Source organism: Solanum verrucosum, unplaced genomic scaffold (assembly GCF_900185275.1).
Source record: "Solanum verrucosum unplaced genomic scaffold, falcon-dt-bn FXZP01000103.1, whole genome shotgun sequence".
NCBI lineage: Eukaryota > Viridiplantae > Streptophyta > Magnoliopsida > Solanales > Solanaceae > Solanum > Solanum verrucosum.
The window spans coordinates 2,886,375-2,900,873 of record NW_026020048.1 but is presented as its reverse complement, the minus strand read 5'-3'; the positions used below and the strand labels follow the sequence as shown (position 1 = coordinate 2,900,873).

General features: G+C 34.2%; 2 protein-coding genes across 2 annotated transcripts; one reads left to right on the top strand and one right to left on the bottom strand.

Annotated features, from left to right (window-relative positions):
* LOC125822410 (vacuolar protein sorting-associated protein 28 homolog 2) lies at nt 1–3,832 on the top strand. Its single transcript, XM_049501804.1, has 2 exons — nt 1–126; nt 2,802–3,832. The coding sequence occupies exon 2, from the start codon at nt 2,885–2,887 to the stop codon at nt 3,512–3,514; it is 630 nt and encodes a 209-aa protein (XP_049357761.1). The 5' UTR covers nt 1–126; nt 2,802–2,884; the 3' UTR covers nt 3,515–3,832.
* Nucleotides 3,833–9,899: 6,067 nt separating this feature from the next.
* LOC125822474 (homeobox-leucine zipper protein MERISTEM L1) lies at nt 9,900–13,898 on the bottom strand. Its single transcript, XM_049501874.1, has 11 exons — nt 13,663–13,898; nt 13,454–13,571; nt 13,095–13,283; nt 11,979–12,425; nt 11,767–11,868; nt 11,450–11,650; nt 11,183–11,357; nt 10,823–11,094; nt 10,655–10,750; nt 10,179–10,565; nt 9,900–9,916 (listed from the first exon to the last, which is right to left on the bottom strand). The coding sequence occupies exons 1-10, from the start codon at nt 13,887–13,889 to the stop codon at nt 10,191–10,193; spliced, it is 2,202 nt and encodes a 733-aa protein (XP_049357831.1). The 5' UTR covers nt 13,890–13,898; the 3' UTR covers nt 9,900–9,916; nt 10,179–10,190.
* Between the last annotated feature and the right edge of the window lie 601 nt (nt 13,899–14,499).

The window sequence follows — 14,499 nt, the reverse complement described above, 5'->3', positions numbered from 1 at the left end:
ACACGCAACCTGTGTATGTCGCAAGCAAAGAGTACAGAGACAATACCCCTTTCTCTCTCTTATTCTTGATTACCTGCAACACTCTTCCCATTATTCAAAGTCGCGTCTTTCACCTTCTTCTTTACCGTAAGTCTTTTCTCCTTGCTCTTTTTACCTCTCTATGTATTTGGGTTCTTTACCAAAGTTTATAATTTGTTTCTTCAATTTCTTGAGATATATCTTTCCATCTGCTTGATTTGGGTGGTACAAATTTTGTTTTGGGTTGTTAATTTTAGGGTAATTTTTCATCTCCTTTTTATGTAATTTAATATTTTTACTAATCCAATACATACAAACAACAATGGATGCGATTGAATCCGCAGCTAAGGGCTAGATCCGCATCTTTAGGCATATCTGTTCTAACTGGGGGTTTTCAGCTCTATCTGTATATCATGTTTATGGAGGATTTTAGTATTTAATTAACCTTTAATTAATAATAATAATATGATCTGTGTAAGAAGGGGCTTTAGTATTTAGTAAAGTTATCTTCCCTTTTGCTCAAGGTTTTTGTTGCTCAGATATGCTTTTGAACTATGTTGTTCGGACTCTTCAAAAATGTGGATGGTTGCATGTCGGATCCTTCAAAAGTAGTGCATTTTTGAAGGATAAGATATGGGTGGGGCGTCATTATTGAAGAGTCCGATCAACATAGCTTTTGAATGGAGTGTCTTACTTATCCTTACGGCTTACTGGTCTTTTTTTAAATCGAAAGCTCAGATTTTTATTGTTGCATATCGTATTTTGATGACTATTAGCTTGGGTATTTTCTCCTTGAAGAAGTTTAAGCAGAGCCAGATGCAACGAGCATATGAAATATGTATTTTTTGAAATGCTAATGTTAAAGATGGATATGTGGAATTGATAGGACAAAATGAATAAAGTAACAATGTAATGCTAAAGGATTGATGAAGATATGTAGAAGATACATTTGTCCGAAAATTGATCAAGGTATTCTTATGTTTTACCCATACTCATGGAAAAAATGGAGGAGAAAATAAAGCTGAATAGAGAAGTAGACTCATGTAGCTGGCCCCAAGTAATTAGTAAGGTGTGCATTAAGTTGATCTTATTTGTATAATAACATTTATCCATATCTCTTTACATGTGCATTTCTTTACTTGCATTTGGTTCGGGACATCAGATGTATTTGCTTGTGGTTAGGTTTTCCACCATTTGATTATATTGCTTTATTTATTTCTAAATTTTCTATCAGTTTTCCTTCTCTCTGGAACTGATACATAGGATTGTTCTTTCTGTTGACAGTGTCAACATTACGGTAAGAAGTGAGGATGTACAAAAACGGGAGAGGAGAGAAAGTAGAGGGGTAGAAGTGAGGACAGTAAGAGGAATCAGAGAGAGAGAGAGAGAAGAGAAAAATAAGATTGAAATATAGGAAAAGAGGTAGATCAATTCAAATCAAACATAACAAGAAAAGGTTATATTTATTGTGTTTTGAACTCCCCAGACCTCATTTGTGGGATTACATTGAGTATGTTGTTGTTTGTTGTGTGATGAACTTTCGATAAGTTAGAATTCCCAATACATTTAAAACTTATCTCTAAAGTCAAATAAGAAGATAATTATCACGTCAATTTCATCAGAAGACCAGACTTAAATCAAATCAATTAAGAGAACACAATGATAAAGGGTACACACTAATCTAAAAATAGCTAAGCATAATCTCACAGCTAAATGATGAATATTAGTTGGAGAAAGGTCTTTATCTTCAATCAGAGATAGAGTTTCAATTGTCTCAAGAGATTCAACCTTTTCAGGACTCCCTATGATATATAAGGCACTTTTATTTTGTTTGGCTGAAATGAATTTGATACAAGGCTCAAATATGACAGGGCGAATTTTTTTGTTAGTTAATTGTATATGTATGCCTTTTGCGAGGGTTGGACTGTCTATGTTACATTGGCCTCCTTTCACTCTTCAACCTTGTGTTGTATTCAGAGGTAAGGCCCAGCCCCCCTTCTTGTATTTGTCTTTTGATGTATACACCCCAGATAGCCTGGGATAAAATTATAAAAAATAAATTAAATTGACACAACAATTTTTCTCTACTCATTCCCTTCTTTCGCCCCCCTTCTCCATCTTTCATTTCTCGCTAACTCTCCACTCTTATTTTTGATGAAGACTTATTTTTCTGTCTTCCTCTCCTATTCTTCTTTCTTTCTTTATTTCTCATTTTTTTCTGGTCTCAACCTCCTTTCTGTCTTCCTCTTCTCATAAACAGAGATAATTTCATGTGGTTTTAACTCCTGTATTTTCACTTGAGATGCTTTCTGCATGTTAATCAAACTTGACCTCTTGAGGGAACTTTGAGACTAGAAACTATCGGAGAAACATATAATATCTATTGCTGGGGAGGTTATTGTCTGCCACCCATTTCTGGGATGGTAACCGTATTTGTCATCATTCGGAATACTAGGATCCCAAATAAATTTGTCTAGGATGTCTATTGAACTGGTCCTTTTACCTCACAATGGTGATCTCTTGTTCATTTAGTTTTGTAGACTGATATATTTATTTTTAGCTATCATATCTAAGGGAAATTCTATATGTGCTGTTCTTTAAAGTTTGAACTTTTGTGCACTTTTCAAGTAAATGATTATATGATTATACACTAGATCCAATTGGTAATATCTATTTCCAAATATCTGTATGGAGGTAGCGCCTATAAGTCTGATCACTGTAATTTAAAGATTTGTTAGTTGTAGATTGGCATATTGTAACATTAGGGCATAATGTTCTTGCAGTGACAAAGACTAGCATCTTTGCGCGTGTCCCATCCTCTTCTCCAACCTTTTTGACAAAGGTCAAAATCTTGTTGCCAACTCCCATGGAGGTTAAGCTATGGAATGATAAGCGGGAAAGAGAAATGTATGAAAACTTTGCAGAGCTCTTTGCTATAATAAAGGCAACGGAAAAGCTCGAGAAGGCGTATGTTCGTGACATCATTTCACCAGCTGAATATGAAGCTGAATGCCAGAAGTTGATTGCTCATTTCAAAACCTTATCTTCCACATTGAAAGATACCGTACCTAGCATTGAGCAATTTCATGACACCTACAAAATGGATTGCCCTTCTGCCTTAAACCGGCTTGTGACCTCTGGGGTGCCTGCCACTGTGGAGCACCGTGCCGCCGCTGCTACATCATCTGCATCCTCAGCTTCTGTTGTGGCTGAGTGTGTGCAGAACTTCATCACTGCCATGGACTCTTTGAAGCTGAATATGATTGCTGTAGACCAGGTCCATCCCCTTTTGTCAGACCTATCATCTTCCCTTAATAAACTTTTAATACTTCCATCTGATTTTGAGGGGAAGACAAAGATGAGAGAGTGGCTCTCAAGGCTGTCAAAAATGGGAGCTGCAGATGAGTTGACAGAACAGCAGGCCCGTCAACTCCACTTCGATCTTGAATCATCATACAATTCTTTCATGGCGGCACTGCCCTCTGCTGGAACTTAATTGCATATTTCAGGTGATATGTCTGTACATATGTGACTGAATTCTTGTTTTTTTCTACCAAGTGTATACTACATATGATGCTTTATTTGGTCAAAGTGCTGATTGACGAGGATTCAGAAAAGAGTCGTGTAATTTGTGGGACTTGTGTCTGGTGGTTCCATTTTATTCAACATGAACTCAGCCCCAGACAAGATGCTTATTTGGTTTGCGTGTCTTTTCTTTTGTTACATTAATCATATTACAAGGAAATTTTGAGCTGTTAGATATGATTTTGTAAATTTAAGTGGAAATTTTGATGTAAAACTAAGTTCCATGGTAACTCAAGTAATATCACACATGTTATTTTGGTATATTTGGCTTCACTCATATTTTGGACTTGGGTTAAAGAAGGGTCAGGATTCATGACGACAGTGTCATTGTCTTGCTAATATTCTCAACAAGAGTATTTTGGGAAATTGCTAAATTGAAAGATCAGGTGCTTTTAGTTGATTAGGCAAGTTTTGTGGCAGTTTATTCAAGTCACTCTAAGCTTGTCTGCTTGTGAATTGTGATTCAAAAACTTGCTATCTGTTATGTGGTTCAGCTTCCTAAGACCTTAAGCTTTGACGTATTTTGATATCAGAATCCGAAATGTCAGTTATCAGCATTAGTATGTGGATAATACTTATCCTGTGTTCCCTTCATCTGTTACTTTGGAGTATTTGCACAAATAGTGTGTGGGATGATGTTTAACTTTTGCCCTGATTTTAAAAGCTTTGCTAATATATAGTCCCATCGGCAGAACTTCTCCTCCTTCCTCATGATGTGATTTACCTCAAACTTTAATCTATTTCAAGTGAGAATTTGTTGTATCTGCATACCAAAAAAGAAGAAGGGATTTTGCTTTGTATCTTGTTTCTCACTTCCCACTGCATCTTCTCCTGATTGTGTACTGCTGCATATTTGTACCTTACGTATCTAAAAACGAGCAACCTGATTGTTGAAGTATCGCCAATCTAACAAAATTTGTGAACATATACACAAGGTAGGTAAAATGAAAATTGTATCCAGTTTTATGAGTAGTACGGCAGAATTTGTGAACAATGGAACAACAAAGACAAGTTTTACCAAAATGACAAGAAATTTAGCAAGATATGTAGAATGTAGATAGTACAAGTCTTGCTAGTTTGGTAAAATTTGTGACACTAGTTTTTCTCATTCAACATAACATCTGAACAATTTCTATCAAGTTGTACATGTCATGCCCATCATAACTTGTAAACAATGCAAGTCTTGTCATTCCAGCAAAATGGAATGAAGATTGTATTAAAGTTATTCCTTAAACGGGGATAAATTCAAACAAGGGTCTCAAATCCTATTTACCATGAAATTTCACGGGGGATCAGGTTCCTTTTCAACTGTTATAAATGGATCAGCCTATATATCTTAGCATTAGTAAATGGATCACACTGATGGGCCGGTCTATCCATTTTATGGCCGTCCATACAGACTTTGTGTTGGGTCTTTCCAGATTTGTTTTGTTAGTTTTTGCATGACACCTAATTAATTATTTCGATCCCAACACTCTGGCCCGTGAAACTATAGGAAGCTGAAACACTTGTTTTAACGTCCAATGATAGGCTTCTGTAGGCTGGCCAATTTTTTTGAATGATCCATACCAGTAAAAGAGTTAAAGAGCTTCTTCTTAGATTGATTTAGCTTCAGTCCTTTTCCAAATAGGATTTACTCTTATAAACCATGTTGGTTCTTATCTTTTGATTTACTTTTTTACTCTATAGTATGGGACTTCATTGCACTCTCATAATATCGATCAGCTCAAGTATTAATTTCACGACCTTTTACTATCAATTGACAATTGCAGATCCGTATATCCTAAAGGGTCCAAACAGCTAGGAAGAAGTGTAATTAATGAGAGTTAGTGTACCTGCTGTCTCGGTCCCTAGCTATTTACTTTCATTCAAAATTAGTAACAACTAAAAGACAGTGGTCTGAACCACTTTCCATGAACATGTTAAATATTTCTGTGCCTCTTTGTGACCACAACAAGTACCGATCGAGAGAAGAAGGAGAAAAGTGGGGAGTAATCACCTACTATCGATTAATGCATTTGTACCCTTTGTGTTTTATGGCATTCTGTTGGATTTGTCTGTCTATTCATTAGCTAAAAAACGCTAAGACATGAATTACTCTTTTCGATTCCTTCATTTTGGACTTTGCACGCTTCTTAAAAATAATATTCATATTAAGTGATAGTACTTAGGTTTTGGAAAATGATTTGGGGAATAAATAATTAATGTTGAGGGTAAAATAAGAAACTTTTTTTTTTGTCTTTTCTTGATATGTTCAAAGTGACAAGTAAAAGTTAAAAATTTATTTTTTAAAATAGCAAACTAAGTAAAAGTGAACGGAGGGAGTACTTAAATTTCCTCAGACAACTTTGAGATGTTCTGGTAATATCATTTTTCCCTCAAATTTAATACTAACAACCATCCATCGATTTTCAAAATATTCTATTCGCTTCATTTTATTTAACTCGAGGAAGAAAAAAAAAAGACTTGAGACATTTGGTATAGTAAAAGTTTTCTTAGACGTAGCATATTGCTGGCAGAAGTAGAACCTGTTAGAGAATTGATCTCCTAATTGTTTCAGTGTAACTGGAAAGAGATTTTTTAACCTGAAAAAATAAGTTCAAATGTAAAATACCTATTCAAAAGTTTTTGTAATTCAATTGTATATGATAGAATTATTATAGATTTGACCCTTTCGAACCTTGCTTTCTAACATCCCAAGACTATTTGTAGAACTTTTGTGATCTTTAATGTGTTATGATATCATGTTAAATTAGGTCTTAGGCCTAATTCACACCCCAAAAGCTAGCTCAAAGGGAGCAAACCTTATAAGGAGTCCACCCATCTCATTAACCACCAATGTCGGATTTTTATCATTTTTTAACAATAATTTATGACTACAGACTGTCGGATCATGTCATTAAAGTTTAAGTTAAACGAGTTTTGAATATAAAATGATGTCCTTTTTTTTTCATATCAATAAAAAAGGTGTCATTTAAAATGTATCAGATAGTTGGTATTTATTTTGGATAGTTCATTATCATCATGTGCAGGGCTAGGTAAATTGCGCGCTTCGCATCATCGATCGCAATCATAATTAAAACATGAACCATATTTTTTTATCGAATTTATACTGTACGTACGAAGTTGATTTATGGTCCATGTTTAGCATCAAATGCTCTGCTAGCTTCTTATATCACGTGCAAATTTTATCTATACCATTATAATTGTCTATTCATGGTTGAGAAGGTCTTTTTTTTTTTCGAGTCACAATTTTATTGCCACTGAACTGAAAGGGACATCTTGTAGAAGGAGGGGGTTAAAAGTGTAACAAAAAAACATAAATCAAGTGATTATAAAGCTAAATTGGTCATGGTTCGTATACTCCGGCGCGCTTTGGCCGTTTTCTCTACCCAAAAGTTTTTCCTATCGCGATTCAATGAAAAACTTGTGTTATAAAATATAATTTTTCCATCGAACTAGCTCACTGGGAAAACACATGATATAAAACAGATTTTCACTGAAATATTGAAAAGTTTCCTAATTTTTCCATGTAAAAACACTCATGTTTTATATTTTATCACGATTTCAATCAAAAAATTTCAATGGGACAATATATAGTGATTTAGTGACGTTTTTTGCTTTCAAGTTTCAACTAAGCTTTTGAGTTTTGATCTCCTTCATTCACATTATCCACCATGGCACTTGGCATTTTGTTTTCCTATAAATGGTAATGGCAAGATTTGGATAAATGATAACTTATTTTTTCAAGTCATATACATGATAATGTAACTTAAAAAATTGATTAATATCTGCTATGACTTCTTAAGTTTTACCGAGGGTAGGAAAAATCTTTACAATATTATTTATGTATATCACTTAAATTTGTTTTAAATAGTTTATAAATGATTTTAAGTAATATCGTTATTGTAAGTGTAATAACTTTTTACACTAATAGGTAGATCTTAATTATCTATTGTTCCAAGTGATATGTCTGTTTATTTTATAATTTTTAATTAAAAAAGGATAAATATTATATAGTAAGATGTTGAAAATTAAATATTTTTAATTATTTAAAATTTAGATCTTAATACAACATCTTTTTTTATTCAAGCCATCATCCCCCTAGCTAGACATCTAGATCTTATTAATGCATATCTTAATAGTTAAATCATAAATGTGTATTCAAATTCAAAAACGTCTTAATCTTAATAAAAATAAATGACTCCTAACTATAATAAGTTCTATATATTAATAACTTAAACTAAATACGTAATTAAAATGAACAACTAATATCCCATGCATATTGTGTAGAGGCTACATGATTTAGTCACACAAATTGCATAGTAGTATCATGCAGCCCCATGAGAGCATATAAATAAAGAAATAAATAAATACGTATTTCTGGTCTCATCGTCGGTACTGAGATATACCAGTATGGGAAGTTTCTAAGTATATTATTATAAGGTGTTTAATATTTTGACTTATGATGCTGTGTGTACAGGAAACATAATGGGAACCACCAGTGAAACTGGCTTTACTGAACAGTGGCCAATTATACCAAAGTCTTGCACAGTTCATTTATGTGATGCAACAACTTCAATAGTCATTGCCATTAAAATTCATTATTAATACATCCTGCTAATGATGTACTAGTACTATTTCACATAATTTCTCAAATCCAACTCAACGTAGAAATATTTTTATTTTCTCATTATAGGTCTATTTTTCAGTTAGAAATGTTATAAATAAACGCAGAATATATATACTAAAGTAGTAGTGATAGTGTTTGAACAAGTTATTGATGATTTGTATTGACGGAATATATTACTGGAAATATGCAGTAACGTCCTCTTTTCAGATATGGTACAATTATAACAAAGTTTGACTTTTTCATTTCTTTCTTAATTGTCAAACCTAATTTAAGAAGAACATAATTCTTCTCCTGCTCTCTTCTACTTTCTTCAACATGTTCTAGTTTTTATCCCTTTCTTATCATCATCATTAATTAAACTTATCGTTCCCGTAGGATTGATACGAAGAAAAATAATTTTCATGAAAATATTAGTATTTTTTTTCTTTCAATTACACAGATAATGTCTGAGTGGTGTTTTATTAACAAAAAAAGATCTCAACACAACATACATGTGTGTCAAGATATGATATCTGAGCCTAACTCAACCCTAGAAATTAGCTGAGGAAAATTTGTCCAAGTCCATATAAAGAGATCAGATTCCCATCTCTCTACCGATGTAGGACTTTTGTGAAGCTACTATGGATTTTATCATCCATCAGTCCAGAAGGCCTAATAATTTTATAACCCTCTGGTATAAACTATATATACATAAAAACTCTGCTTACAAAAAAAATTAGTTTTGTCAAATTTTGTCCTAAGGCATTTGACACTTGTCAAGTTGTAGCAGACCCTTAACTATCCTTGGAAGTTGATGGAAGGAATGGATCAACATGTTCAGATAAAAAAAATATTAGTATTAATTTGTGTTAGTTACATATGCCAAAAAAAAAAAAAAAATTTTTATAAAAATATTTGTATATATATAAGTTAGACAAATATTATAGGAGAAGGGTGAAGAATGGGTGGTGGGGATAGGGGTTATGGAAGTAGGAGGTGAAGGTGAGATGTGTTGGAGACACCTGGAAGTAAGAAACTACTAAGTTTTTAAAAAAAATATGTTTTCCTGAACATTTGACTTACCGAACATGAAAAATTGATAAATATTTTTTGAAAAATATTTTTTCTATACTGAATAAGCCCTTAATATTGGACTCTTGTACTTGTACGAGTTCTCAAGAATGATTTTGATCATTTGTCGACCAAGTATGACAAGTTGCAAACACCATGAATCAAATTCATGGCTTAATTCTTCACGAATCATTTTTTGCAACTTCCATACAACATATCCGAAACTAAAATATTTCAAATTAATGCAAAAACAAAGAAAAACGAAACCATAAATTTGCTAGCGCTAGCAAATTATAACACAAGCTTTTCAGAAGTCAAACTAAACTTCTTTTTAAAACATAGAGAACTTGTCCCAACAATTAACCCTTAAAGCAAAAGGGTTCAAAACAAAATAAAGCTTTGTTGCTAGCTTAGTTTGATAATATTCTTGACATGTACCAATATAACATTGGTAAAGTCTACCCTAAACCCTATATTAAAATAAAAAACTACACCCTTGCAGGATAGTGAAATGCTTTTTTGCCAAAAAAAGCAATCACCACTTGCAAGGATTTCCTTTGGGTTGCCTTCTCCACTAGCTCCTTCCCTTTCATCTCACAATCTTGTAACTCTTCCCCCCTCCAAGGCCACCTGCTACCTATCACAAAAAAAAAAATGCACTAAGACAAGTGTTCATAACAAATAACTAACCATAGTAAAAGGCTATTGAAATTTGTAGCTTCAAAACAAGTCACAGATGTTTGTGTTGGATAAAAATCATTTCACTGTGAGTATAATGAGAAATTTTAAGTTCAACTGTTTTTCAATATTTCACGGACTAAAAAGAGAGATGCATACTACGAATAAACTGGGATAGTTAGAGGAAGTAAAACACGTGTAAAAGATGTTTTACCTTGGATTTCGATCATGCATTTGCAGAAGTTACAGCACCTTTGATCTTTTCAACGGTGCATTTGATGAGACTATTAACAGTCGCAACTGAGCCAAGGGAAAGCTTTGCAGTTGGGACTGAATCAACCAATATCTGAAATGCTACAGTTAGTAGCGATCCACCAGGAGAATCGATTTCTGAATTACCTCCACCATGATGATTCATTGGTCCGTCTGGAAGAATAGCAAAACCAGATGGCAACAGAGCAACATAGTCAGGGTCACCCCCACCTAACACCACATTCATTGCAGCAATATCAACTGGAGCGTAAATAACATAAGATCCTGTTATATCAGTTGTGCTCTCTTGGAGTATCAGCATGTTACTCTGGTTAGAGTTTGTTCCAGTCTGCAAAAATAGAAATACTTATTTTGAGTATTTCTTTTTTTTTTTTTTTTTGCCAAATTAACAAACCGGATTAAATAATGCTATCATACATTGACACGGAGTAGAGATACACAGTTTCCTGGATCACGACCATTTGCAATGTGTGCCATTTCTTGAACAATCCCTCCATTTGAAAGAATATCCCACTGCACATATATTTAGGACACACAATAAAACAGAGTGAACTTAATTGAAGGCGAATTTGCTTAATGATTTACCTCATTTCTAGAGTTTTCATCCCGGAGAAAATCAAACACTCTCTTAGGAGAAACTGGCAGCCAAAAAGATGTTGCAGCACTCAGCACAATACCAGGAGGTCTCCCTGGATCATCGATACTCTTCCTAGTCATGACTCTCACATCATCAGCACCACTTCCAGACAACGTTGTCCATATGTGAGTTGTTGATGCACCAACTCCAGCACAAAAGCTCATCACCATTCTCTCAGCAAGTTTTAGCATACTCTTTCGACCAGCTGGACAAGTGATGACTGGAAATTAGGAGAAAAAAAACATTAGTAATTCACAATTGTACAGCATTGACAAACTAATTAATGGAAGAGATTTTTTTGCTATTACTTCCAACATCTCCTGTTGGGATGTTAATTGCCAATACACTTGCAAGGCGTTCACATTGTCTATCTAAAGTTGCTACCCAGCGTTTTGCTCCAAATGCAATCCCTGAATTGACAAGAGGTTTGTAGATGTCATGGACAGCTTTTTCATCCACCTCAACGTGTTCAACCCATATAACCTAGACAAATAACAATGTGTTACCACTTAATTAATTATAAAGAGTTTAATCATCTTCTAATAAAGAGTTTAAAATTTGAGGAATGTCGATACCCTTGAGTAACCATTTGGCATTTCTCTAATTAAACAACCAGATGGCCTTCTTCTGCAACGCGGAACTGAAGTAGGGCGCAAATTGTCCAAGGAAACATCAACCACTACCCAAGTCCCTTCACCATGTTGTTTACAATATCTTACGAAATAGTTCTCCCGAGTTGGAACAAGTGGAGATGGAACTTGAAACTCTGCTGTCATCTAAAATTAGAACATAACAGAAAAATATATTAGAGTATATTTCATCTGTTTAAAAAAAAATAAAAAAATTCGAAGTACAAGGATACAAAATATTTTAAGTAGAATTTGAACAATACCACTTGCAATGCTCCATTGTAATTTCCTGCTACGCCAGTTGATAAGACTTCAAGAGTCATTGCTTTTGATACTAGGCCAGCAAAAACAGTAGTCCATTGGTTCTGAAATCATAACAAGAATAATTAGTTGAAAAAGTGCACAAAGCATATCCGTGTTCACACAAGGTCCGAGGAAGGTAAGGGTGCATGTAAAATTAGAGATCTCATCTTACCACATCCATCAAAATCTCAACTAAATTGATATGATTCATAATAACAACAGCAGATTCTCGTGAGGCTTCAGAATTGAGTGTAGCTGGCTTAGGGCCAATGCCTCGAGGGAAAATACGAGCATATTCTTGCTCACATAAAATCTCAGAAGAGATGATGCCTGAGCTTGGCATCCATAATGGCTCTTCAGTTTGAGCCATTCTTATAAGTTCCTCCATTGCAGTAACAGCAAGCTCAATGACCACGGGCTTCTCAGCATCTGTAAGGCCCGTAACAGCATTTCTTAGAAGGTCACCAGCAGCGTACATTTCTCCAAGCAGGCCCGATGGAGGCCCAAAAGCAAGATCCAGAGCCCGAGGAGCTTCGGGCGGAGGAAGAGGAAGTTGATGAGAAAAGCCAAGTCCTGATTTACCAACATATTTTCCAGCTATTCCAGTTATCCTGTCAATCTGTATGATAAAAAAGGAAAATCCATAAAATAACTTTAGATTTCTGTCAAGTCACCTAAAATGCCATTTCATGTGATACTATTTTCTTATTACAAAGTTCTTGCTCATCCTAATAAAAGTGACAATGTTTAATTGTGTGCAAAATTAAAAGTGATTTTTTTTGGATATTTTATAGTTTAAAAATAAGAAATCATCTTACAAAAGGTAAAATTATAATTTTAAAATTAAATTATTTCTAAAAATAGCAAGGTACTACTAATCTGCTAAAGAGAAAAATGTTTCACATCAATGAAGGATAAGGGGAAATGCTGGTTGTGGAAGGATAATTGGAGAGGAGGTGTAAAATGGGTTGGCATCACCTTATCAAAACATTAGGGTTATGTAGGATTGAGTTTCCACCCTAGACTGGCCTAACCGAGGAGGGGTATATTTAAACCGTTAAAGGCAAAATTGACCCTCCACTCCCCCTCCCACCCTTTTTAAAGATTATTTAATACTCTTAACAAATTTTATATCTATTTAAATCTCGTGACACATTTAAAATTACAAGTTTCATAAAGTAACTACATTTATCGGTGTACACAACAAGAAATATTAATAACTTGAAAATTGAGGCAAGGTAACAAAAGTTAAAATGATATCGTAGTTTTTAATAAGTAACACTCTTACCTCATCTCTAAGACGAGCATTTTCTATCCTCAACTGATGCTCATCAAATGACATCTCTCCTATAGCTGCTGGTCCTCCACAGTTTGGGCATGCTGCATTGCTCAAAGCATCTTTGTACCTTATGTTCTCAGCGCGAAGATTCTCATTTTCATTCCTCAACTGTGTGTTCTCACATCGCTCATGTTGAGCCTACAACAACAATAAATCACAATCTAATTAAAAACTTGTCAAGAACACATACCTCAATCATCCTGTCTATATGAATTGAACGAATCTATTAATCTCAATTTTCCCAAAATGTTTGGATATTTATTTACATCCAATACATTAACTTCACATTAAGGAAAAAAAAGTTTCACCTTCATCTGAGTACGCTTGTTCTGGAACCAAAATTTCACTTGTAATGGCTCCAACCCGAGTCTTCTTCCCAATTCCTTCCTTTGCTTGTCATCTGGATGATTGCATTCCTTGTAAAAGCTGTACAATGACACAAAAAATGGAACAATTGTTATATATAAACGTACTGTTAATATATATAAATTAAATAATTTAAATTTTAATTACTTACGACTCCATTTCCTGAATCTGGTGCTGAGTGTGGCGATGATAACGCTTCTTCTTGTTTGGAGGTTGGTTTGGTTCAGCTTGATCGTCATCACCTGAATTGGGAGCTTCCATATTATCAGCACCAGAGTTGCTATCGAACTCTTCATCACGAATGAAGTCCAACTCGTTATCAGGTGTTCGTTGAGCTGAGGACGATATGTCGAGCAAGTGCTGGTGGCTATTAAACATCTTGATTATCACCTTTTTCTTCTTCAATTTTTTTCTCTTAAAAACATAAATTATCTCATCTGCAAAAAAAAAGAAAAGAAAGGCCCATCTTTGTGAATTACAAAACAACACACATGGTAAAGATTATATATACGGAAGCGTGGACAAAAGCAAAAGCTCAACAACATATGTTCAAGGATATTTAAAAAAATAAAAAATCACAAACATGTACGATTGTTAAAAATGATCATTTTTAGGATGAGAAGACTTATAAATTTACATTTTTTGTTCTAGGGTTCCTTAATTCGTCATGCCACCATGGTTTTAAATTAAAATTAGTGTAGTTGTTGTTGAGAAATAGCTCAAGATCGTATACAGATAACACAAAAAAACGTAACTAGAACAAATTATAGACTTACTCAAAAAACTGAACTTCTCAAGAAGACATTCTTGATGTGATTGTATAACTTCTCACTATATGATGCATATATATACACAAATAAATCTCTTCAAACCCTAAACCCACCCCCAACCCCCAACCCCCACCACACTCTCTACTTGCTTGTCTCTATGTATAGAAAACTTAAATATTTTTTACCTCATTTTATTTTGGGACGTCAAAACAAAGACG

Bases quoted from the DNA above. Each gene is read 5' to 3' on its own strand.
- LOC125822410 (XM_049501804.1), top strand. From the start codon at position 2,885: ATGGAGGTTAAGCTATGGAATGATAAGCGGGAAAGAGAAATGTATGAA.
- LOC125822474 (XM_049501874.1), bottom strand. From the start codon at position 13,889: ATGTTTAATAGCCACCAGCACTTGCTCGACATATCGTCCTCAGCTCAA. The intron at 13,572-13,662 runs GTAAGTAATTAA...GTCATTGTACAG, and splicing joins CAGATTCAGGAAATGGAGTC to CTTTTACAAGGAATGCAATC. The intron at 11,869-11,978 runs GTAAGATGAGAT...TTATGATTTCAG, and splicing joins TTGAGATTTTGATGGATGTG to AACCAATGGACTACTGTTTT.